Source organism: Mauremys reevesii, linkage group 7 (genome assembly GCF_016161935.1).
Source record: "Mauremys reevesii isolate NIE-2019 linkage group 7, ASM1616193v1, whole genome shotgun sequence".
In the NCBI taxonomy this organism is placed as follows: Eukaryota; Metazoa; Chordata; order Testudines; family Geoemydidae; genus Mauremys; species Mauremys reevesii.
The window spans coordinates 22,579,742-22,604,993 of NC_052629.1; the positions used below are offsets into that span (position 1 = coordinate 22,579,742).

General features: G+C 39.4%; 1 protein-coding gene across 2 annotated transcripts in view; it reads left to right on the top strand.

The window, feature by feature from the left end:
- DOCK1 (dedicator of cytokinesis 1) overlaps positions 1-25,252 on the top strand; it is a 521,945-nt gene that overhangs the window by 381,953 nt on the left and 114,740 nt on the right. For both annotated transcript variants that reach the window (XM_039480741.1, XM_039480742.1), the window contains exons 30-32: positions 8,461-8,539; positions 16,139-16,239; positions 23,536-23,594. In XM_039480741.1, the coding sequence (XP_039336675.1) occupies positions 8,461-8,539; positions 16,139-16,239; positions 23,536-23,594 (239 nt within the window). The remainder of the gene's footprint in view (positions 1-8,460; positions 8,540-16,138; positions 16,240-23,535; positions 23,595-25,252) is intronic.

Below are 25,252 nucleotides of genomic sequence, written 5' to 3' on the forward strand. Positions count from 1 at the left end.
ACTGGATAAAAAAAGTATGTAGACAAACCCTTAGCTTGGTGCCTAGGCTGGGTCCTTCTGGGGGGAAAGTTGGAGGAATTGGAAATTCCTATCTCCTCTGCTGCTGTTATTCAGGTGGTGGGGGATAGAGCAAAGTGATAGGTATGATGGTCTCTCTGGCTCTGGGGAGTGCTGGGGACTGACACAACCCTCATGTGATTGCTTCCACAACAGCAGAGAGACCTCCATGTGGTGTCCCACTTTCCATGGTTTCCCATTCTCCAACCTATGACAATAAAGATATCAGTGAGCAACTTTTTATCATAAAACTTGGATACTGCTAAAACATGTAAATATTTAATACTGCATCAGATCACTACATCTTTTGTCCACGTTGATGGCAAGGTAAACAGAGAATCAATGTACTGTGTACATTGCCATGAATAAAACCATTATACAGTAGTATATTAAAATATGGGTTTTAATAGAGCTTTTTATATGTGAAGTAAAAAGTTGCTCAGAATTAAGTGTGCTTCATAAAGTCGATTAAATTATTCACACTTTATTGATTTTTAGAATTTCTGAGCTTACTGAAAAGAAAAAAATGATTGAAATTAAAAACAGGGCCACCCAGAGGATTCAGGGGGCCTGAGGCAAAGCGGGGGAGCTGCGGCGCTTGTACTCATCCAGCAGTGGTCCGGGTCTTCGGGGGCATTTCGACTGTGGGGGGGGGCCTTCAGTCACTCCACATCTTCGGCAGCACTGAAGGGCCCCCGCTGCCGAAATGCCGCCAAAGACCCGGACCGCCGCCAGGCCAGGGCTCGTGAGGCCCCTGCGGGGCCTGGGGCAAATTGCACCACTTGTGTGTCCGTCTCCCCCCGCCACCCCGGGCAGCCCTGATTAAAAACAATAGTTTTTACTTGTATTTATATATGATTGTAGCCTTTCAAGGAAAAGAGAATGCTATGCTTTAGTGAGGTTCTGGTCACTCTTATTTATTTTGCTCTAGTTTCATCTCAAATGTACCAAGAAAGGAGGTATCTGACTCTTAGGACTTGTCTACATTATCTGCTGGATCGATGGGCAGCGATTGATCCAGCAGGGGTCGATTTATTGCATCTAGTCTAGACGCGATAAATAGACCACTGAGCGCTCTCCTATCGACTCCGGTACTCCACCAGGGCAAGAGGCACAGGCAGAGTCGACAGGAGAGCATCAGCCCATCGACTTACCGCACTGAAGAGACTGCGGTAAGTAGATCTAAGTACGTCAACTTCAGCTACGTTAGTCACGTCATCCCCTCCTCCCCCCCAGTGTAGACCAGCCCTTCATCTGACTTCCAAAGATGCCAAAGCTCAAAAGGTAAAGGTTGATGATGAACTGGAAGGTTGGTCAGCTGAAATAAAGCATTCATTATCCTTCCATCTAACTTAATTGGTGACCTCATAACAGTGCCTTTTGTAACCTGACTTTAAACTCCCTCTCATTCACAGAATTCTCAAGTAGACCCAAATAATAAAATGGCTGAGTCCATGTATGGTTATTTGGATAATTGTGCTCTGGTGATTGAATCTGTCACTCTTTTTTTCACTATCTAGAAGAGGTGTTGTCATTTTGGGTAACGCATTTATTGAGAGAGGAGTATTTGCAGCTTAAATTGTTTTAATATCAGAAATACTGCAATATGTTGGGCTTTCCAATTTAATTGTGAATCCCAAACTATATTTAACTAAATAATCTGCAGTGACTAATGTCCTCTACGAATTAGCTTTGTCATTTTTATGAAATGTCTGTATGAGGATTATGATTTGCTCACATACATCCTTTCTTCACAATTACTTGTTGGATTTTTGGTGGGTTTGACGTGTGTGACAGAGAGTGTTGCTCAGAGTGAATTAGATGTTTTACACTCTTACAGCATTATGTGACTTACACTCTTTCCCCCTATACTCGTGCAAACCCCCATGGGATAAAAGGGACTGAGTGAAGAGAAGGCAGAGAATAAGGACTTTTTAAAACCTTGGTGATTAAGCAAGTCAGGGCACCCTGAATGAATGTAAAAGAGAATGGAAGAAGAGAAGGATGACATTACTAAATAAAGAAAAAAACCCACACAGAGATTAATTGTGTGCCAAACCTCCAATCACTTTGCTTGGAAGCTGCATCTTTTTACCTATCCTTCATCTATATTTTTGTCTTTTAAGCAGATTTTGCATTCTGATACACGTAGGCATCCCACTGGGATCCATGGAACTATATATGGGTGCAAGGGTCTTTCCACATGCATCAAGCGGCAAATTCATTTTCAAGTTCTTTGGGGCTTTTAAAGTTCTTTGGTTAGCTGAAATGGGACACATAAATCACATAATTATTTGTATTGTTTCTGATTCCTGATTGGATAAGTTTAACTCATAAAATCAGGAGAAGGACTTGAAGAAGGCAGTGAAGCTTTAAAGCTCTCAGGGAGCTATAGCAGTCCATGGAGAGGAGAACAGAAAAGCAGAATTAGGGTTTTTTTTTTAAGAAAATTATTAACTTTTTCCTTTCTAGCTCACACAGACTCTACCTGAGACATCAGTCCTAGAAGAGTTAGACTACTGTAAAAAAGCACTGTCTTGGTGCAGAATTGCAAGTTAATTTTCCACATCACATTCACACAAAGTAATTGCATGTGTATTCATGGTCCTAGCTGTGACATCTGTGGTCAGATCCTTGCCTGGCTTATTTAATTGCCTCTCTACTAAGGCTGTCTTCAGGGGTTTTGGAGAATGCAATCCTAATATACCACTGCAATTTTATGACCCATATTTATGTAAGTCTATTGCAAAATTGATTTACACCTAGGTAAAACAGAAGTAATGCAATGGTGAATAAGGCCCCCAGTGACCCTGCTGTACCAAATAGCATTCCACCCTATGCAATAGATCACTTCTGTTTTGAACACTTTCACTTTCTGTGAGCATTCATGCAAGTATCACATGCATTGATGAATGCATTGTGAAAAACAAACACATATGTGAGTATGACTGAAGCAAATTCATTTTATGGTCAGCCAAAATACACCTAGAAATATTTGGCAGAATTTGACTATCCTCTAACCCATACCAAGTTTAATAAGAAACAAAATTTACCTTTGGTTTCAGTATTTCTACTCAAAGTTAGATCTTTTCCTCCTTTTATCAGATAATGTATCATCAAAAATTTTGTGTTTTATTGGCACCAAACAGTCAGTAACAGACATGCTAGAAAGTGCTGTGGGCTTGATTGTAACAAATGTCATTTTAGTAACTTTAATTGTGCCAGGAGGCTATAGCAGTTAAATTGGTTTCTGATTATTCCCCTTTCTAACTTCCCCTTTGCTCAATTAACTTGTAATTATTCAGGGTGGATGTTACTTTTATTGCAATGCAGATATTGCTTTTCATTATGCAGTACTGTATTCTGGAATAGCTTTATGCTAAATATCTGCCATCATCAACCTTCAACTATACCACAGTAAAGGTTCAGTCAGTATTTCCGTCTTGAATCGAAGAGCTCCAGTTTTGATCCAAAAACAGACATTTTGACACAATTCCATTTAATGAATGAATGCTCTAGAAGTTTTGGTTTTGTTCCAATGTGGAACAAAAACAAATTTTGAAATCTTGAAAGTTGCCTTGAAATGGAATTGTCATTTTCCAGACAGCTCTAGTCCTTTAATAGTTGCTGCAGCAGCTCTCTTTTGCAACTCCATGTTAGGCATCCTAAGATCTCTGGGCTTTGTCTGACATCAGCCGAAGAAATCCTACTTCCAAAAAGGGTGTTGGCATAGCAGAAAATGGCAACACTTTAATAAATAAATAAGGAGGTGGCTGAGGAGAAAGAAGTTAAGATGGTAACAGGATCAAAGGCTAAAACAATCCAATTGAGACACGACAGCAAGAAGATTAGTCAATTTTGAGCTGGTCAATACTTGGGGTCAGGAGATGGGACACAAAACAAAATGCTAGATATAAGGGCAGTAGGTCTCAATTATGTACAGTACTTGCTTACATGCAGCTTGTTCCAGTTTAATTACAGGGGACCTCTGTGTGGACACAGTTACTGTTTTACAACTGGCTGCCCTTAGGGCAAGCTAGACCAATATAAACCAAGTTTAAATAGACTTAAGTGTGTCTAAACACAAAGTTGTACCAATTTAACTAACTTGATTAAAAATAACACTGGTGTAACTCTGTGGGTCAACCAGGTCTAAATTTACTTCTCTCTCCCTCCTTCTCTCTCAGTTGGCTGGTATTTTGGCCAAGATGATTTTATATATGTATAAAGTCTGTGTATACCCACATTTGATAAAGATACACAGTTACGTATAGTGTGAAGCTTAACTTTCACATTTTGTCTCTTATTTTAAATTTGCTACCTTAATGGAAAAAGTAACCTTAAATTTCCTATTTTTAGCTTAAAACTTAACGTTTTTGTTTACTGCCAGCCATTTTTGTGTTTGTGTACAAAAACGTTTGTCAGCAAACAAAAGTAAACTCATTTACAATTTTACAAAAAAGCAAAGAGTGGTATCTAAGAGACAGGCTGGAGCAAGCAGTATGGTTAAGGTTGGAACTTGATTTCATTATAGCCGCTATTTTCATTTGCTTCTAAGTTTTTTTTAAAAGTTTCCTTTTTTTTCCCCTCAATCCAAAAGCTGATTTATTTTTGAAAAGTTTGAAATAAATCCATTCTATTATTTGTGAACAGGACACGCTTGAATGTCCTGCAGAAGAAAAGTTGGAGCCAGTGAAGAGAATCAGTATAATTCGGAGACATGGGATGCAGTCCTGGTCCATTAACGCTAATAGAAAAACTCCAGTTGATTTCAGAGAGGCCAGAAAGTCAGTCAGGGTCATAAAGAAAGGTCTTTTGTACGTGTTTTGGATCAGCTGAAATGGGAAAGGAATGAGAATGAGAAAAGACAGAGGGGAGTGGTTTGCATTAATCTCAATTACAGATTACCAGAGCTTTGTCCATAGTGATGAGGGAGAGGCAGGGTTAATAGTTTTGTTGTTTCTTTTTTTTTAAAGTCATACCAGAAAAAAAAAAATCCTTTCACATTCTGAAGGTAATAGTCAAAGCCACAAAAGCAAGGAAATATTCAAGTTCTTGCCTTGTCCTCCTTTGGTCCCTTCATTAGCTTCCCATCACGTACCGGGACAAGTTTACACTGCTATACTACCTTGCCACTTCACCCCACACACACACATATCTGTTTCCATCCAGGACCATTCCCTCTGACCAGGCCACCTGATGAACTCCCCCTTTGTGTCCTCACTTCACTCACTTCTTCTGGCCTGCTTCTCTGATGCTCTCCCTGACCCTCTCTGCTGTGGCTCCATCCTCTTCTTCTAGTCCATCTTGAAACACACTTCTTCCAGGATAGCTTTACCCTATGTGAACTACATGGAGTGTGCCCCATTCCACTGATGGGTCACACTGCCTTGTATTGTTCCCCTCTTTGTCTGCTCATTGTAATGTGCCCAGGAAGGACCTAGCCTTATTTTTCTGTCTAAAATGCCTAATGCATTTTGAGCTCTATACAAATTAGAAATAATAATAAGTTCAGAGTTAAGAGCAAAGCTTGAACTCCTGGAGATCACAAGGATGTCTTTGACGTTAGAGAGCAGCATTTCAGGCCTTTGCTGTTTTTGTAACATTATCGTTAGAGACCAGCCTGCATAAAGAATCCAGATCCAAATACTCCATATTCAGCTCATGCAAGTGATCTTGCTTCTATAATGGAGTGAATTAAATTGCAAGATATGAACTCAACCCCACTGCACCCTTCCACTCAACACAGTATTAATCACAATCCAGTTCTGAATTGTGGAGCTTGGACTCACGTAACTGATGTCACGTAACTCACTCTGATAATGTCCAGACCGTTGATTTATGTAGCAAAGGTGTTTTAACATTTCTTTGCAACCTCCTACACAGCTCTACAAAAGCTTTTCCTCTAAAGTGTTTTCCTTTCAATTTTTATCTGGTTTGACATCTGTTGGGAACTAAAGTGTGAATTATAACTTATAATAAAATAGTTTTACCAAAAAGGCTGTGTCTACACAAGTTGCACCTTCCAAACAGAAAAACCCTTTTTTTCTAGTAGGATTACCGATTAACGTTAAATAGTTCTGACACCATAAGTGAATGTTTACTCTGGTATGAATGAACTGTAGGAAGTAATTTATGTGTATTATTGTGCTTTGCAAACAGACCTGTTTTCTACATAGATTATGCTGTTCTTTTGAGCCCTGATCCTGCAAGTTATATTGAATTCAGTGAGGCTCTTCATGAGTATAGGGTTCATTTGCACATTGTTACTTGTAGGATTGGGGCCTTGATCTTTCCCATCACCTAATTCATTTGGTAGTTTACTCATAAATACATATTTTATAGACAATATTTTTTATCCTTACAGCTCCAATACACAAACAATAATACAAAATCACAACTTTCTAATTAAAAGTTTATATACAGTCAAGTGTGTGTGTGTATATAATATAATAATTTGTTGCTTTTCAGTAGTCAATTTGTTCATTAATTATTATTTTTATGTACTAAAATCAGCATAGAGTAAAATATGAACCTTAAATTTTTAAGAAAATATTTGTCTGTAAAGTCCTGAAATTCTTCCAAAGCTTAATTAGATGGATCACATTGAATCCATTATGGCGATATCTTGAGGCAACATAATTAAATTATTTGGAAAGGTAATCAGTCTTTGCATATATCACATCAGAGTAATTGAATCACCGTAAGATCTAAATACATATTATGTGTCTCTCCGGTTTTCTTTTCAATGTACACTAAATTCATCCTACTTGTAAAATCCATTAAATAAATTGATCTCAAAATGTATATGCTGACAAAGATAGCTAATGCAGACATACATGTTTGTGCAAACCCTCCAGTGCATGTGTGCATGCTAGGGATGCACATACATATATTTGTTTGTTTTTTGAGAAATACTAGGGTAATACTGCAAAATATGTACATATAAAAAGGGGAGAAGAAGAGTTTAGTGTAAGACCAAAGAAGAATAACAAAAGTAATTTTGCACTTTATTCTATTATTAAAGATTATTAGGCAAATGGATTATCACTCTAGTTTTTAGGCATAATTGACTCTGTAATAAGGCTCCCGCCCATGCACCGTCATACCTTTTCTTTAAATTTCTAAGTGCTACAGCAGGTATCTGTCTGTCTATAGGTATAGGTATTTGTACCATGCTCATCACAATGGTATCCGAATGTCTTAAGAAATTAAGTAAATGCAAGCAGGTAGTCTCTATATACAAACTCCTTTCCTATCTTGCTGTGTACGTGCAACTGGGGGATTGTTTCCCTTAATTGTGAGAGAGATGTGGCAAAGACAAGGGATCTTTCATTTTGTTCAAATGTAGGTAAGACTCTTAATTCCTGTGAAAGATATTTCCAGCAGCCAATACATCATGTGTCCCTAACTTTAGTGTCTTAAATTTTCTGTTGCTTGCTGTTGAAATATAGAAAAGGTAATTAAGTTTATTATCTGTATCCTAATGTGGATTTTACTTGACAGATTGCTATTGTGCAAAAGAGAGAGGCCATTAGAAAAAGGCATTGTGACTGGTCTTGATTATTGCACATGCCTTGAAAAGTAATAAAATCTACAGTATGTACAGTCTGCTCAAAGGACATGTTCCTTTACCCAGGGTTTAGCTTGACAGTCTAATAGCATCAATTAAGCAATTTACAGATGGAAGATAATGCTTGTCTCAAAAGTAGAGACCAAGAGGCTAAAGAATAATATGTTTTATTCTTTGACACCAAGACTATGTAGAGACATACTTATTCTACTTAAATGCTTTTTATTTTTAAAGCTTCTCAACACCACCTACTACTTGAGAAGTTTCTTGTTTTAGAAAAGTAGTAAGTTGATACAGGTCCTAATTTATCATTTTAAAGCAGAGTCTAGGACTAGACAACTTCAAAACATTTTTCTCAAGCACAACGTATGTATTTTGGGCCACTGGCCCATAAGTAAGATGGTGAATGGTTGATAATTAGTTTAAAATGTGTCTTGCCTGAACTAATAGTTAAGATACAGTTTAATGCTAAATATATAACATTAAAACACTGGGACTTTAAAAAGTAATTAATTTGCACTTTTTGTTAATGAAATGAATTTTTAATGTTCACTTGATTATCTTGTGGTATTTTAAAGAGAAGTGATTTTATCCAAAACATTTGCTTCTGTTTCTTTTATTCTGCATATGCTAATTTACATGATTAATTTTGAGAACGTCTGCATATAATTCTGTATGCTTAACAGTGGTGAGATCACACTGCTTTTCAAATAACTGCTACAGCTTTCACTTTCCAGATCGTCTCAGATTTGTATCTAATTGCGATGCCAAACTTACAAAGGTGCCAAAGTATAAGTGTGTAATTATGTAATTTTCTCTTGATCTTTCAGAGTCTTCCTGCGAGCAATTAATCAGTATGCAGATATGCTAAACAAAAAATTTCTTGACCAAGCCAACTTTGAGTTACAGGTAAGAGAAAATATAAACAGTATATTTGGTACTAATGTTAATGTTTTAATAAATTTCAGGTACAAACCAATAGTTTTGATTTTCTATTTGTTGTTATGCATCTCTTTCTTGGAGCGTGAACGCTGAATTTATACAATGTCTTCTGTGACATGCTGAACTAAACAAATAACCCAAACACCTCTGTACTTTGAGGAAACTGGCATCCAGATCCAAATGTCATGGCCTGTCCCCCCATCTCTCTCGAGCCAGGTTGAGCCAAAAGCCTGGATTTGAATAGCAATGATTTCTGAGATTAAGAGCCAGATTAAATTATTCCAGGGTTTTAGGAGTGGGAACAAGGGAGGTAGCTTCCCCCTCCCCTCAGAAGAAGTAGGGGTGGCAGCAGATTCCTTTCACCCCTGGAGAAGGAGGGGTGGCAGCACATAGGGCTTCTTGCTACTTACCCCAGCAGATGAGGTGTATCTGTTTGAGCAGCTGGGCCAAGCCATAGCACTCCCTTTCCTCCTGCCATGAACAACATTCTCTGCTGGTGTTTTGTTGGTGGGGTAGCCCAGAACTTGGAGTTAACTCAGAACTCAGTCTTGGAGTTAACACTCCATTGAAGTGCATGGAGTAGGTCACCATTTTAGAGCCATTGTTTCAGGCTGTCTCCAGACTCAGATAGACATATCTGCATCAGTCATGCAAATTTCAAGCTTTTCTTCCCAATCATGAGGGCAAGAAACTTACTTGCAAAAATAAAAGATGCTATTTTGATCTAATCACATGATTCCAGGAGCTGGGGAATTAGGCACAAGCCTATAATGGCTATACCATAACTACCAGTCCTGGGGTTTGAGTATGTTTAAATATCCAGATGCAAACTTTGCAACTGAGGCCCATCTGAAACTTAAATTACAACAGGATCCCATTAAATTTAAAAATAATTCAGTTTTTGAGAAGATTATAAACAATTTTAATGAGTCAAACTGTCAGGTGAGTATGAGAAGCACGGGCCAGGGGCTCAAAAACTGGGGATGTAGTTGCATTCCTCAATTAAGGATGGAAGCACTGTAAGCTATATTCTGATTTAGAGGTATCCTGTTGGGTCTCCAGAATGTCATCTGAGGGCTGCAAACTTTCAGATTTAGGTGGCCCTCTGACTTTGGCACAAGGCTGCATCTTCCTTTCTATTTAGGTGTGTATTTGTGGAAACAATGGACTGCTTTAGAAATGGCATCAGACATCATTCATAGATTCATTGACCAAGTCCCGAAGGGATTGTGATCATCTAGTCCGACCTCCTGTACAACACAGGCCATATGACTTAATTGAATTACTTTGTGTTTGAACTGGAACATATCTGTTTAGAAAAACAGCCCGTTTTGATTTAAAAATTGCAAGTGATGGAAAATCCACCACAGTTCTTGGTAAGTTGTTCCAATGGTTAATTACCCTCACTTAAAAATTTGCTGTTTATTTCCAATCTGGATTTGTCTAGCTCCAACTTCTTTCAAGTAGATCTTGGTGTACTTTTGTCTGCTAGACTGAAGAGTCCATTATCAAATTGTTGTTCCCCATGAAGGTACAGTACTTATAAGCTGTGTCACCACATAACCTTCTCTTTGTTAAAATAAACAGACCCAAAAGACCTCAATCATTAAAATACATGATTTCCAATCCTTTAATTGTTCTCATGGTTCTTCTTTGAACCATTTCCAATTTATCAACATCCTTCTTGAATCGTGGACACCAGAAATGGGACACACTATTCCATTAGTGGTTGCCCCAGTGCCAAATACATAGGGTAATATATAACCTTTCAACTCCTACTTTATATTACCCATTTATATATCCAGGGATTGCATTAGCCCTTTTTGGCCAGTGTTGCACTGTGAGCTCATGTTCAACTGATTATCTACCATGACCCCCAAATCTGTTTGAGTCAGTGCTTCCCAGGATAGAGTCCCCCAAACTGTAAGGATGGCCTACCTTCTTGATCCTAGATTTATGACTTTACATTTCATCATATTAAAACACACTTTGTTTGCTTGAGCTCAGCTTACTCAGTGATCCAGATCACTCTTTGTCCGTGACCCGTCCTCTTCATTGTTTAGTACTCCCCCCAATCTTTGTCTCATCTGCAGACTTTGTCAGTGATGATTATGTGTTTTCTTTCAGGCCATTAATAAAAACGTGAAATAGCATAGGGCAAAGAACTGATCCCTGTTGGACCTCACTAGAAATACAGCCACTTGAGGATGATCTCCATTTATAATTACATCTTGAGACATATAATTTCATTAGTTTTGAATCCATGTAATATGTGCTGCACTGATTTTGTATCATTGTAGTTTAGTAATCAAGAAGTCATGTGGTAATATTCAGTTTCTGTGTTTTCCATCTTTTCTTTTCCAACATGTTTTACTTTCTGATTCTTTCTGTTTTGCCCCTGCTTATTTTCGACTCTGCAGTCTATTTTGTTCTTCCCTAAGGTTGTCTGCCTAGCTCTTTCTCATATACATACAATACATGCACACATACAAACACACATGCTCACTTTTGATATTTCTTTATAAGAGCAGACCACTGAGAAGGGAATTGGCAGAACAGATTTAACAAGCCAAGAAAAAAATGTACAATTCAAAAATAGAAGAAAACTAATTAATTAATAAAAAGGATTATAAAGAAATATCACCTTTGATATTTCTTTATAATCCTTTTTATTAATTAATTAGTTTTCTTCTATTTTTGAATTGTACATTTTTTTCTTGGCTTGTTAAATCTGTTCTGCCAATTCCCTTCTCAGTGGTCTTCTCTTCCCTACAACAAGAAATGGCTCAAATGCTAAAATTGTCCTTTTTTCTTTTGAAAGTGAAGGGCCCCAGAACCCTTCCCCATATCTTATTCCTCAAAATCATCACAAAGCCTTAAAGGCCTGAGTATTTCCCAGTCCCTTTCTTATTAGCACTGATTGTGTTGAACTCACACATCATTTCTTCCAGGTGGTCCTAGTCAGTTTCACTCCACTGCCTTTCTCCTTGCCTGGAAAACTGCTGTGTGAGCACATGAAGCAGTGTGACGGAAAGACTGCTTCTTATTTTGAGTAACAGGAAAAATCCTGTTCAGTGTTGGAAATGCCGTGGCCTGCCATGTGTGACACTCATTTTCATTTAGTTAATTTTGGTAGGTTTAGTTGCAAGGAGACAAGTCACAAATGACATTGCAGCAGATGAAAGGTGAAAAGAGGAGACTAACATGTCCGTAGTGGAAATCATACTTTTATTCTGAATTATCACATTATATTCTTATGGCATTGTCATAATGTAGGCAAAGAAAAATTCCTTCTTCTCCACCCTAGCATCTATGAAGTCTCAGTCAGTAGAACAGTTCTGGGTGGTAAACAGCAAGGTGAATCTAGGTTGTCTGTAGTTGAAATCAGAGTTAAGTGTTTCTTGCTCTGAGCAGATTTCTGCCTAATTTGTGGCAAATCTCATATATGGGCCAAATTCGCTGCTTCTGCAGTTGGCAGTTTTGCATGTGTGGGGTGTGAGAGAAGGCACAACTACAACATGGAGTTTCAGTCAACCTGACCTACTGAATTTCCAGAGCTATTTAAAGAACTTCAAGTGAAATCTACTCATTGGAGCCATGCACCTTTCAGGTACTAAAAACAGTGGATCTGTTATTAGAAAAAGAAGGTAAACAAATTTTGAGGGCAAGATTCCAGGGTATCTCAAAGAAGTGATTATTGAGGCCATCAAGCCATGTCTTGATACTGATGATCGTCCTCATTACAGCCCTGCTCTCATGTTCCATTTTGATGGAAAGTTGGGCCTTGCCTAGATGAGAAAGTTGCACCTATTTAACTTACGGTATACTTTTTAAACCAATTTAGTTAAACTGGAGTAAAAGGCTGTGTGAATGCCCCTATTTTGGTTTAAACAACCCTTATTTCAGTTCATTTTAAATAGTATAGGAATCTGTTTAAGATAAACCATTCATTACACAATAAGCGTGTCCACGCACTGTTTTGTCCCAGTTCATTACATTAATATAAAATTACACCTGAGGTTAAAATCAATGCAACTTTCTCATGTAAACAAGTGTTATTCAGGATGTTGTGGTGCGGTAGCTCTGGTATTATCTAGTGATCTCAGATTTCCTGGACCTATTTCAATTTGATTTATGACATGACTGTCCTAGACAGTCCTGGTCTGGTTGGTAAATGATCTCTGGGTAAAGAACAATAGAAAAATGTCCTTGCTGATTATTTTAAAATCTCTCATCTGCCTATGAGTGTTCACCACAAGGAATTGTTTTGGCTGTGAGCCCGTGTAGGTATAGATGGCAGTGGCACATTGGGTGTCTCCATTAGTTTCTCTGAGATGATCCAGCTCTTCTCCAAGAATTCTCCTATGAGGAATACTGCAGGATTCTGTGAATTCATCCTCCTGCTACTGTGAAATTACTAGGAGATATGGTGAGATAGTTTGGTTTGCTCTTCCATCAATATGCTGAAGATACTCAACCCTAAGTTACCTTTTCATCAGACTCGGACAGTAAAGTCTCTCAATTTTACTAGTGTCTGCCTGAGTTTGAGGTTTGGATGTAGACACACGGGGAAGTTAGTGCTCAGTAAGCTAGGGTGTGAATTTAGAGTGCACTAGCTAGTCAACAGTAACTCCCTATGTGACACTCTTACTGTGCACAAAGGGTGCCCTGAGGTGGTTTAGCTTTGTATATTTCCAAAGTGTATTAAGCTAATGCACACAAAGGAACTTTTAGTGCACAGTAAAAGTGTCCATGCAGGGAGTTAGTGTGGAGTAACAAGTCCACTCTTTTCAACTTAATTCAGTATATAACTATTGATCTGTAGAGCTCTGCGGTGATTTGGGGCCTGGCTATCTTAAAGACTGCTTCTCTGCTTTTGTTCTGTCTTGACAATTGAGATCAGCTAACACTTCAAGATTTAAACGTTTGAGGATCCGTTGCAGGGTTTCTCAGTGTGGAACCATCATTTCCACTGTTCAGTCAACAAAGCCTGTATAACATGGTGGGCCAGATTCTCTTTACAGCAACAGTGCAAAAGGGCCATAATCTGGTCACCAATGTGCAGCTCTCTGCTGTCAGAGAACTCGCTGCTGGCACAAACATGCCACAGCTGGGTCCCCCACCTGTAGCACTCCATCCTTCCTGGTATGGGGAAGGCAGGTAGAGGGTGTGACAGAGCAGAGTTCATCTATGCCTATCCTCTACAGGGCTGCCCGGGGGAGGGGAAGAGGGAAGGGAGGCAAAGCAGGGGAGCTGCGGTGCCTGTACTCACCCGACGGCGGTCCAGGTCTTCGGCGGTATTTCGGCGGCGGGGGGCCCTTCAGTGCTGCCAAAGCCGCGGCGCAACTAAAGCCCCCCCCCCCCTCCGCCGCTGAAATGCTGCCGAAGACCCGGACCGCTGCTGAGTGAGTACAAGCGCCACAGCTCCCCTGCTTTGCCCCAGGCCCCCTGAATCCTCTGGGCGGCCCTGATCCTCTACTAGCATAGGACCCATTAAAAACCGTATGCCAGTGGCATCACTTAGAGCACCCTGGGGGCTGCTGAATGTCATGTTGAATCTGGAGCTAGCCCAGAGAACTAGTGAGCTATAACTGGACTCCTTCCCTCCTCTCCCTTGCTCTGGTTTAGGAGATACTATAAGAGATACCAGACCAAACTAATTTATTTTGTTCGTGTCACCTAGAGACTTTTAAAAATTGATTAAATATTTTTATAGAGTATTGAAAACATTATATTTCCAATAAGTAAGCTGTACATTATGTCTGCCACCGTGAAAATAAATACACTGATCTTGCATAACCTTTGCAGCGCTGGGAGACCTGTTGGCAACTTCCCAAGAGCTTGAGGGCCATACCTAATTTGCATATAAATTTAGTTTTTAATCAGATAAATGCACGCACTTTATTTATTTATTATTTAATTATTTTATTATTATAGAGCTCTGTAAGTATGCAGAGTGCTTCAAAAAATACATAGGAAAATGCTTTGAGGTCTGCAGTGGATAGTGTATCAATAGGAGCAAACACTGGCAATGGTTCTCTGAAACCAAGTTTTGAGGTAGCCACACACAGTGGAATGCGGGCTGGAGACTGTTAACATTATTACAGTGTTGTGATTTGTTGAGATTCATTATAGGAAACTTCTTTTGATAGTTACTAATGGAGTTCCTCAAGGATCAGTCTTGGGACTGATTATATTTAACACTTTCATTAATGACCTTGTCACAAAAAGGAGGAGTGTGCTAATGAAACTTGCTGATCACATGAAGTGGGGAGGCATAATCAATACAGGGAAGGATAGGAATATTATACAGGAAGAACTGCCTGACTTAGAGGATTGGAATGGGATGAAATTTAATAGTACAAAGTGCAAGTTCGTGCATTTAGGGACTGATAACAAGAAATTCTGCTATAAGCTGGAGGCTCATCAGTTAGAAATACCAGAGGAGGAGAAGAACCTGGATGTATTAGTTGATCATCGGATAACTATGAGGCACCAATGTGATGTAGCCATGAAAAAGGCAAATGTGATCGTAGGACAAATGAGGCAGGGTATTTCCAGTAGAGAGAGGGGAGTGTTAATGCCATTTTACAAGGCATTGATAAGACCTCATTTGGAATACTGTGTACTGTTCTGGTCACCCAAGTTCAAGAAAGATTACTTCAAACTGGAACAGTGGCATAGAAGGGCGATTAGGATGAACAGGTGAATGGAGAATCTGTCTTAGGACAGGAGCTAAAAGAGTTTGGCTTGTTTAGCCTAGCAAAATGAAGGCAGAGAGAGGATATGATTGCTCTTCATAAGTTCATCGGAGCAGCGGGGAGGACACCAGAGAGAGAGAATTATTTAAAATAAAGGAAAATATTGGCACAAGAACAAATGGGTATAAACTGATCATGAGTAAGTTTAAGCTGTAAATTAGAAGACGCTTTCTAATCATTAGAGGAGTGAGGTTCTGGAACAGCTTTCCAGTAGTGATGGAAGCAAACAACCTAATTAATTTTAAGATGGAGTTTGATACATTTATGAACGGGATGATGGGATGGGATGGGATTGCCTGTGATAGCAGGGGACTGGACTCGAGGACCCAGGAGGTCCCTTCCAGACTTGTTTTCCTGTAAGTATTTCCAAAGATAATTGCACAAGGAGCAGCCAACCTTGTCTGTCCTTCAGCAGACTTTAATAGACATTCAGTAAACTTAAATCTATCTCTCTCTCTCTCTCTCTCTCTCTCACACACACACACACACACTCACACACACACACAGTCTCATTCATATATGCATGAAATTATGGGTGTGTCAAATATATATAAAACATATACACATGCTCGTATTCATATTTCATGTGTTTGAATAATCAAAATGCCTTTGATTTTGTGTAAATGGACCATTTTGTTTCATTAAAAATATAAACAGTATGGAGATGGACTAAGATCTCTTCAAGAAGGTGATGTCTGTTTTTTCTATTAATATTTATGTGCATAAATTATGTATTTTAAGATGTTTTGTAGGTGTGTAGAAGAGATTTAATAGTATTTATTCTTGGCATCTCTCTGATTTTCAGCTTTGGAACAACTATTTCCACCTGGCTGTTGCTTTTCTTACACAAGAATCTCTACAACTGGAGAATTTTTCAAGTGCTAAAAGAGCCAAAATACTTAACAAGTAAGTCCCATTCCCAATATAAAACCATCGGCAAGAACTTGAGGGATTATTAACATAATTTTACTTTGGTTCCGTAGATAAATCTATACAAATTTACACGTAATCGTGATGTAATGAAATGTTGGTTTTAAAACTATGAATCAAATATAGCATATGTTCCTACCAGTGAATCAAGGTCTGAAATGGCATATGCTGCAGTACGTTCATTGTCAAGACTTTCAGAAGTATGAACATATTCTAAAAGTAGATTCTTTAAAATCCTCTTTAGGTTTGTGCTTATTCTAATCTCATTTCACTTGTATTCTTTATTGCCTAATTCCTAAAGGCCTTTTACAGTGAAACAGTCAGTGTCACTGTGATACCCCGGAAGAATGTTTTGTTGCATAGCTGCAGACTTGTATGGTTTCCTGGTCAAAAGGGATTACATTGCTACCTCTGGACAGGGAATTTGAACTGTCTGGATTGAAGTTCTAAATTTCACAGCAAATAAAACCTGTCAAAATGAGAAGACGCAAAGATTTGGGAACACAGAGGATTTGCCCACTGTATTACTGCCTCCATTTCTTTAAATTCGGGCATAGTGTGCCCTTCCTTCACTGAGCAAGTAAGTTAGAGACAATAAAAATCAATGTAGTGCTTTGAAACAATGTGTGTGGACTCTTTCAATATCCAAATGTTTTTAATAAATTAGTGCAAAAAATCTGGATTTATTTAAATTTTCAACCAAAACACAGCATTAATGGCACACATGCTAGAAAGTTCAATATTATAGTTCCCTCACCACATCTATTTCAGCACCCTTGTGCTTATGTAGTCTTTTGTATCACTGTTAGTTTTGCCTGACAGCAAAGAAGTGCAGTATGTCTGCGTTATGATAAGAGGCAGTATAGCTCAGAGTAGTGCTACTCAACCTATGGGGCATTTCTTTAATTGGTTCATGAAGAACCCCCTTGTGGGTTGGGACGGCTAGGTGAGGGGAGGTAAAGTCCCAGCAAAAATCCAGTGAGAGACCTGGGAAGGGGGAAGGAAAGAGCAATTTACACAAGCCCCCTCTACTTTCTGCTAATTTCCCCCCATGTTCCACCCCAACCCAGCCAAACTAGACCTCCGCCCTTTCGTAATTCTCTGTCCTTCTGCCCACACAGTACTCAGCTGAAGCAAGTAAACCTTTGTTGCTAGGACCTGCAGAGCCAGCTTCACAGCCTTTGAAACCAGTGGTGCCCAGAGTTGAATGCCTTGCTGTTGGGGGACCCTCCTACCCGACAGTCCCCCACTCAGCACCAGCCCTCACCCCAAAATTTCCACAAAATCATGTCATGGCCCAAATCTCAGAGCCCTTTTAGGCTACAACCAGATGGCAGACGTAAGTGGTATGGGAGGCAACAGGTAAGGTTCATCATTAGGATTAAATGTGCTCACATTTTTAAGGCTGAATCTTTATTTTAACCAAAGGAAAGATTAAATTACTCCTCCTTGGCATCTAAATCATATTTTTTTCCATCTGTCTTCATAGGTCATGTTTTCTTGACCTTTTGTCATTTTTGTTGCTCTCCGATTTGTCCACATCTTTCCTGAGATGTGGTGCCCAGAACTGGATACACTGTTCCAACTGAGGCCATATCAGCAAGGAGTAGAGCAGAAGAATTACTTCTTGTGTCTTGCTTACAACACTGCTGCTGATATATCCCAGAATGCTGTTTGCTTTTTTCAACAGTGTTGACTCATATTTAGCTTGTGATCCACTGATGACGATATTGATCAGAACTGGACGCAGACCAATCCATGTGGAACCCCACTCAATACGCCTTACCAGCTTGACTGGGAATGGTTTTCCAACCAGTTATGCACCCACCTTATAGTAGCTCCATCTAGGCTATATTTCCCTAGTTTGTTTATGAGAAGATCATGCAAAACAGTATCAAAAACCTTAATGAAGTCAAGATATACCACATCTACCACTTCCCCCCTCCAGAAGGCTTGTTGCCCTGTCAAAGAAAGCCGTTAGGTTAGTTTGACATAATTTGTTATTGACAAATCCATGTGACTGTTACTTATCACCTTATTATCTTCTAGGGGTTTCCAAATTAATTGTTTATTTGCTCCATTTTCTCTCTATGTACTTAAGTTAAGGTGACTTGTCTGTAATTCTCTGGGTTGTCTTTATTCCCTTTTTTATGGATTGGCACTCTATTTGCCCTCTTCCAGTCCTCTGGAATCTCTCCTGTCTTTTATGAGTTTTCTAAGATAATCACCAATGGCTCAGATATCTCGTCAGTCAGCTCCTTGAGTATTCTAGGATGTATTTCATCCAGTTCTGCCGACTTGAAGACATCTAACTTGTCTAATTTTAACTTGTTCTTTCCCTATTTTAGCCTCGGATTGTACCCCATTTACATTGACATTCACTGTATTAGACATCCAATTGCTAATAATTTTTTTGGTGAAACTTGCCTGCCACCTTGAAATTCTCAACCAGTTCCTCCCTGTTTGTCAAAATAAGATCTAGAACAACCTCTCCCCTAGTTACTTTCTCCATCTTCTGAAATAAAAAGTTGTCTCCAATGCATTCCAAGAACTTGTTGGATAATCTGTAACCTGTTGTATTATTTTCCCAACAGATGACTGGGTAGCTGAAGTCCCCCATCACCACCAAGTCCTGTGCTTTGGATAATTTTGTTAATTGTTTTAAAAAAAAAAAGCCTCATCCACCTCTTCTTCCTGGTTAGGTAGTCTACAGTAGATCCCTTCCATGACATCACCCTTGGGTTTTTTTTACCCCTTTTATATTTACCAAGATATTGAAAGCTGCATGTGTGGTACAAGTCTCTTCCTGTTTCCATCTCAACTTCAATGCAAGTGTGTGCATCTTTAATACACAAGACAGCACCTACTCGCTTTTTTCCCCCTGTCTGTCCTTCCTGAACAAGCTGTACCCTTCTACACCAGTATTCCAGTCATGTGTATTATCCTGACAGGTCTCTGTGATTCCAACTATGTCGTAGTTTTGATTATTCACTTGTATTTCTAGTTCTTTCTGTTTATTCCCCATACTTCTTGCATTAGTATACAGACATCTAAGATACAGATTTCATTTCCCCTCTATGTTCCCTGTTGTCTCTCCTTTGTCCCTGCTATAATTGCCTATGATCCCCCCTCCCCACCTCCCAAATTTCGACCCATCACCCAGGTCTCCGTGTTTTTGATTTACCTATGGGCTTTTGTTTCCTGCCCTCACAGAACCTAGTTTAAAGCTTGTCTCAGCAGATTAGCCAATCTGTATCCAAAAATACTCTTCCCCTTCCTCGATAGATGGACCCCATCTACACTCAGCAGTTCTTTTTCCCAGAACAAGATCCTGTGGTCAATGAAGGCAAAATCCTCCTCACAACACCATTTGCACAGCCATCCATTCACTTCCAGGATGCATCTCTCTCTGCCTGAGCCCTTACCTTTGATATTGGTGTTCAAGCTCTAATTCACCCCACCATGATGTTCAAGACACTTGTTTTGGAACTTTTGCTTTATTTGACCATTAAAACATCATTTGTAATCACTGTGTGTATACAGACATCTAAGATATTGATTTGTGTTCCCTGTTGTCTCCCCTTTGTCCCTGTGATAGCTCTGTAGGAAGAAGTCTTGTAGTGTAAATCTGGCCTTACAGTGACAGCCATCTCCTGAATGTTGTAAAAACATTTCCTCTCTATAGGATCTCTGCCAAGACCACAAGTTAGCATTAGTGAGCACATTGCCTAAATATTGAAAGCTGCATGTGTGGTAGATGTTTGAGGCCATTTTCAGAAGGCAAATCCTTTGCGTCATAAGAGGGTGGGCTTTACTGTATTAAGAGGTCTGTTTTCTTAATCTTAGTATTATACAGTGTTGTACTAAGGCATGAAAACTATGTAGCCGCTGAAAGAATGTAGTTGTAGCAATTAGGTATCTAAATAATGATGTTCAACCACCTACCAGACAGATGCATTTAAAACCCCCGCCAATCCCTCTCTCCACCCAAAATCTCTCAAAGCCCAAAATGTTAACAAACCACTCAAAGAACCCAATGAGATCAGCTGTAGCTGCATAGGCAAGCATATCACAGCAGAGGAGTGTAGTGTCTCATGCCACCAGCACCATTTGAGCATTATTTATTCCAAGAAGCATGATAATTATGCTTAGATAACCATGCCTCAAGATTTGCCTTACTGCAGTCTGAAAAAATCTGGGTAGTTTACATTTTTTATACAGGCTGAAGTTTTCAAAGGTTCCAAAGAGATTTGAACACCCAATTTGCAGTAAAATCAATACATCTGAAGAAGTGGGGTTTTTACCCACAAAAGCTTATGCCCAAATAAATCTGTTAGTCCTTAAGGTGCCACCAGACTCCTCCTTGTTTTTGTGGATACAAACTAACATGGCTACCCCTCTGATAGTTAGGGGACATCTACACTACCTGCCGGATCTGCGGGTAGCGATCGATCTGTCCGGGATCGATTTATCACATGTAGTGTAGACATGATAAATCGATCCCCGATCACTCTCCCGTCAACTGCTGAACTCCAGCTTGGCGAGAGGCAGAAGCAAAGTCGATGGGGGAGAGGCGGCCGTCAATCCCGCGCCGCAAGGATGCAAAATAAGTGATTCTAAGTCGATCTAAGATTCATTGACTTCAGCTATGGTATTCTCGGAGCTGAAGTTGCGTATCTTAGATTGATCCCCACCAGTGTAGACCAGGCATTAGTCAAATCAATGGAAATTGGAGATCCAGATCCCCATGTGATAGCTTTGAAATCTGAACCATTGTGTGTGTGTGTGTGTGTGTGTGTGTGTGTGTGTGTATAATTATGTATGCACACATACACTACAGAGAATATATGATAGGGTGGTATTTTATGGACATGAGTTTTGGGATGCTGATATTAGTTATGAGAGGTGGAGTCACAGCTGAGTAATGTAGATGACCCACAAACTCATGTTAATAAAACCTTCATACCACACTATTGTGTATTCTCTATGTGCCACATACATTACAGCTATTTTACTGTAGTAAACTCAGAGTTTTAATTTGTTTTTATTGGGACTGTTTGTCATATCCCTGTGTGAGAAAAGCTAGGTTATTAACCTGGAGTCCAAATTACAGGGCTATAAAAATCTCTAAAATGTACCTGAGAGGTTTTTTTTTAAAAAACCTGGAAATGATACAGCCTTAAAATCCATAATCTCATACCCTTCCAGGGCTAGATGGGAGTGTTGACCCCACTGAGGAGGCTGGGTGCCTTCCTGTGTCTGGCCCCACAGGGCTGTAAGACAAGAGAATTCAAAATCATGACATTTTTATGTATAGAAAGGTAATTACTGGTGTAGGACTGACTATTACACATCCCAAGCCTCAGGCAAGGGTAACTTTAGGAGGAGAAAATGCTTCTCTGACAGGCTGAGGATTTTGTAATTTTTTGTTTTTTTGTTTTTTACTTTTAATATATGTGTCTGAAGCTGTTTCGAGAGTGGGGATTGAATATTAGAATAAATCCCAGGCAGCTAGCTTAGTAGGTAGATAATATGGTCATAGACATATAGTAAATTATATTTAATTCTCACATACCCAGGCAATTTCACATACCTTTCCAAGTTGTTATATGGATATCACCTTCACATTATATATTTGTCTCTCTGTGTCTTTGTTTATTTATTTAAATTGTGAAAGTGTCTGTGTATATATGTGTGTGTGTGTATATATGCACATTTATAAGGTACATATGCATCATGTATGTAGAGGTAATACTGGCATGATAAATTCTGTATGTATATAATGTTTATACATTCACAAAATTAAATCTGGGTGTGTGCGTGCATATAGACATGTAAATTTCCTGTATCCATCCATGAAACAGTAGGAGATTCAAGGAGTAAAGAGCAGGGAGAATTTGGGAGGTGGTTGGACTGGAAATGCCTTATATTTTAATCTCGGAGGAAGAGATTGTGAATGAGATTGTTCACCCACCCATATAAGGTGAGAACCTTATAAGGGTTTCTTTTTCCACCAACCTGTGCTATACACTGCACTATGGTGGAAATGTAAGAGATCAACAGACTTTCACCATATTCTTCATGTCTGAGAATAAAAGTAAATAGACCAGGACTTGGACAAGACTAGTTATTAAAATTTGCTGATTTATAAAACTCTGTGATAATGGTTTTACAAATTATTATTTTATTAGAATTAGATTTGTCTAGGCAATAAAATGACAGAGGAAATTGCTCAGCAACCAATAAAGTCATGGGTCTTGAAGCATAAGATTTTATTTACTTGTGTAACAAATATCACTCCTACTCAGCTGGGATTTTATGTGTGTTAAATAGCAGCAGATATTTTTAAAAATACAGTAGAATCTCTTTAACCCACACTAATATCAGGGAGACCTTTGCCAGTTACCAAATGTTGTGATTTTGCTAATATGAGAAAAGTAATGTTTTAAAAAATGTATGCTCCACCAAGCAAATATATTCCAGGAACTCACTAAGGCCCTGATCCAGCCCCGATCAAAATCAGTGGGAAGCTTTACATTGATTTCTGGGAGCTGGATTAGGCCCCGATCTTCATTACTGTAGAGGGGCTCCATGATAGTTTGCTAAGTAGTGAGTATTGGGGTGGGATATGAAGCGTTAGTGCCATCAGCCCCGTTTCAGGACATCACTGCTTCCCAGCATAAACTTCAAATCCAAAAATCCCAAATGATTGTGGCTTTGTGCTGGTGACGTTAGTGTGTAAGATGTTGTGATGTTTCTCATTTCATTTGCTAGGACAATCTATGTATGCTAAGAATATGTATAAAAATAAAATATCTTTTAGGCTGTAAAGGTGTGCAGTATGCCTTCTCCCACCATTAGAGACTGAAAAACGGAAAATGCTCTCATTAATTTACACAACCACCCCCATGGTCCCAAAGGACAGTTATGTAATATGCAGATATGGCAAAGAGAGATTCCCACAGGTGACTCATTTGTGTGCTCTCTTTTGTAGAAATCGCAATATATTTCCTTCAAGGGAGAGCTAGTAGTGTAGAGATTAAAACCCAGGCCTGGGAACCAGAGCTCCTGACTGTGCTACCATGCTTCTTCTGGGTGGCTTAAACCACTGTCTGTTTTAGAGTACTAAATGAATGGTGCTAAATGTATTATTAGTATAAGTTGGTATTTTGGAATTTTAGGGATCTTAAGAATTTTTAAATGCTACTCAAATTGTCATATCCAATTCATTTTGCCTACTGCCATTTATAAAGAAATGTGTTCTTTTTTTAGGTATGGTGACATGAGGAGGCAAATTGGTTTTGAGATCAGAGACATGTGGTATAACCTAGGTGAGTAGTCAGAGCACTTCTTGTTTTGATCACTCATTTTGTGTGTATATTCATTTAAAACTACATAGCATTTTAAAAAAAAACTTTCCTAAAATAATGGAATAGTTGCAAAGTCATGCACTCAGAATTCAAGTAATGCCAGAGTTGAAGTTTCCCATGCAAGCTTAATTAAGTCTTTTATTACATGATTACACAGTATTTTTTCCACAGTACTCTCGCCTCACATAAGATAGTTAATGGCAACTGTTCAATAATTGTTTTATCCTCATCTGTGTACATGATCCTGTCACTGGAGACTATATCATAATTCATATGCACAAGGGACAGAATGAAAGTTGCCGACTAACAATTCTAGTTGACAGTGGTAGTTCAGTTCTCTGTGGCTGTGACCAACAACTCAATAAAGTTGAGTTTCATGTGTCCTCTACAGGCTCATGTTGCTGTGTGATGGTATAAAGGGTGAAGCTGCCCGACCAGCCTCAGTTCCTTCTAGCCTCCCATGATTGGTAGTGGGATTGTGTTCACTTGCTTTCCAAGTGTTCTCCCTTTCAGATTTTTTGTATATAGTTATAGTGCGCTTGGCATAGTTAATAGAGATTTTCAATATGTTTCATTTATTTATTTATTTTAGATATTTAATGTTACTTAGAGCAGTGGTTCTCAACCAGAGTTATGCCGATGTGTTCTAGACACAGGCGCCAGCTTCCTTCTTGCCCCGGGGGTGCTCAATCCCCACTCAGCCCCAGGCCTCACCCCCACTCCACTCCTTCCCCCAAGCCTCCACTCCCACCCCAGCTTTTCAGCTGATCTGCAGCAGGTGGGAGGTGCTGGGAGGGAGGGGGAGAAGTTGATTGGCGGGGCCGCCAGCAGGCAGGAAGCACTGGGGGGAGAGGGGAACTGGCTGCCAGTGGGTGCTAAGCACCTGCCAATTTTTTTGTGTGGGTGCTCCAGCCAATGAAGTCGGTGCTCCAACCTTGGAGCACCCACGGAGTTAGTGTCTGTGCTTCTAGAGGGTACATCAACTCATCTAGATATTTGCCTAGTTTTACATGCAGTTGCAGACAGGATGAAGGGCCTCCCATCTCCACTCGGAGGATTTTGTCATGGATTTCCTCCTGCCAACATAACCCCACCAACCAGAGTGATAGCACACTCCACTAAATCTCAAGCAACTACTGCAGCTTATCTGGCTCAAGTGCCTATATTAGACATTTGTAAGGCTGCAACTTGGTCATTGGTACATACCTTTGTGACTCATTGTGCCATTTCTCAGCATTCCTGAAAAGACAGCAAATTTGGACAAATAGTCCTTCAGTCATTGTTCAGATAGACTCAAGTCCCACCTCCAAGTGACTCACAAGAAATTCAATCTGAAGTAGAATGGACATGTGCAATGAAAATGACCCATGAACCACATTCCTTTCCTTCAATATCAGTGTCTCTGGTAAGAAGGAACTGAGAGTGGCTCCACCCTTTATACCATTGTGCAGCAGTATGAGGCAGCAGAGGGTGCACTGTGCCCACATTCAGCTGAAGTGGAATGGACATGTGCAACACATATCAAAGAACAACAGTTACAGAACAGGTCAGTAACTGTTTTTTCTGTGTGGCTACTTCAGAATGACGTAGGACAGTCAGCAGGGCCTGGAGCATGCACA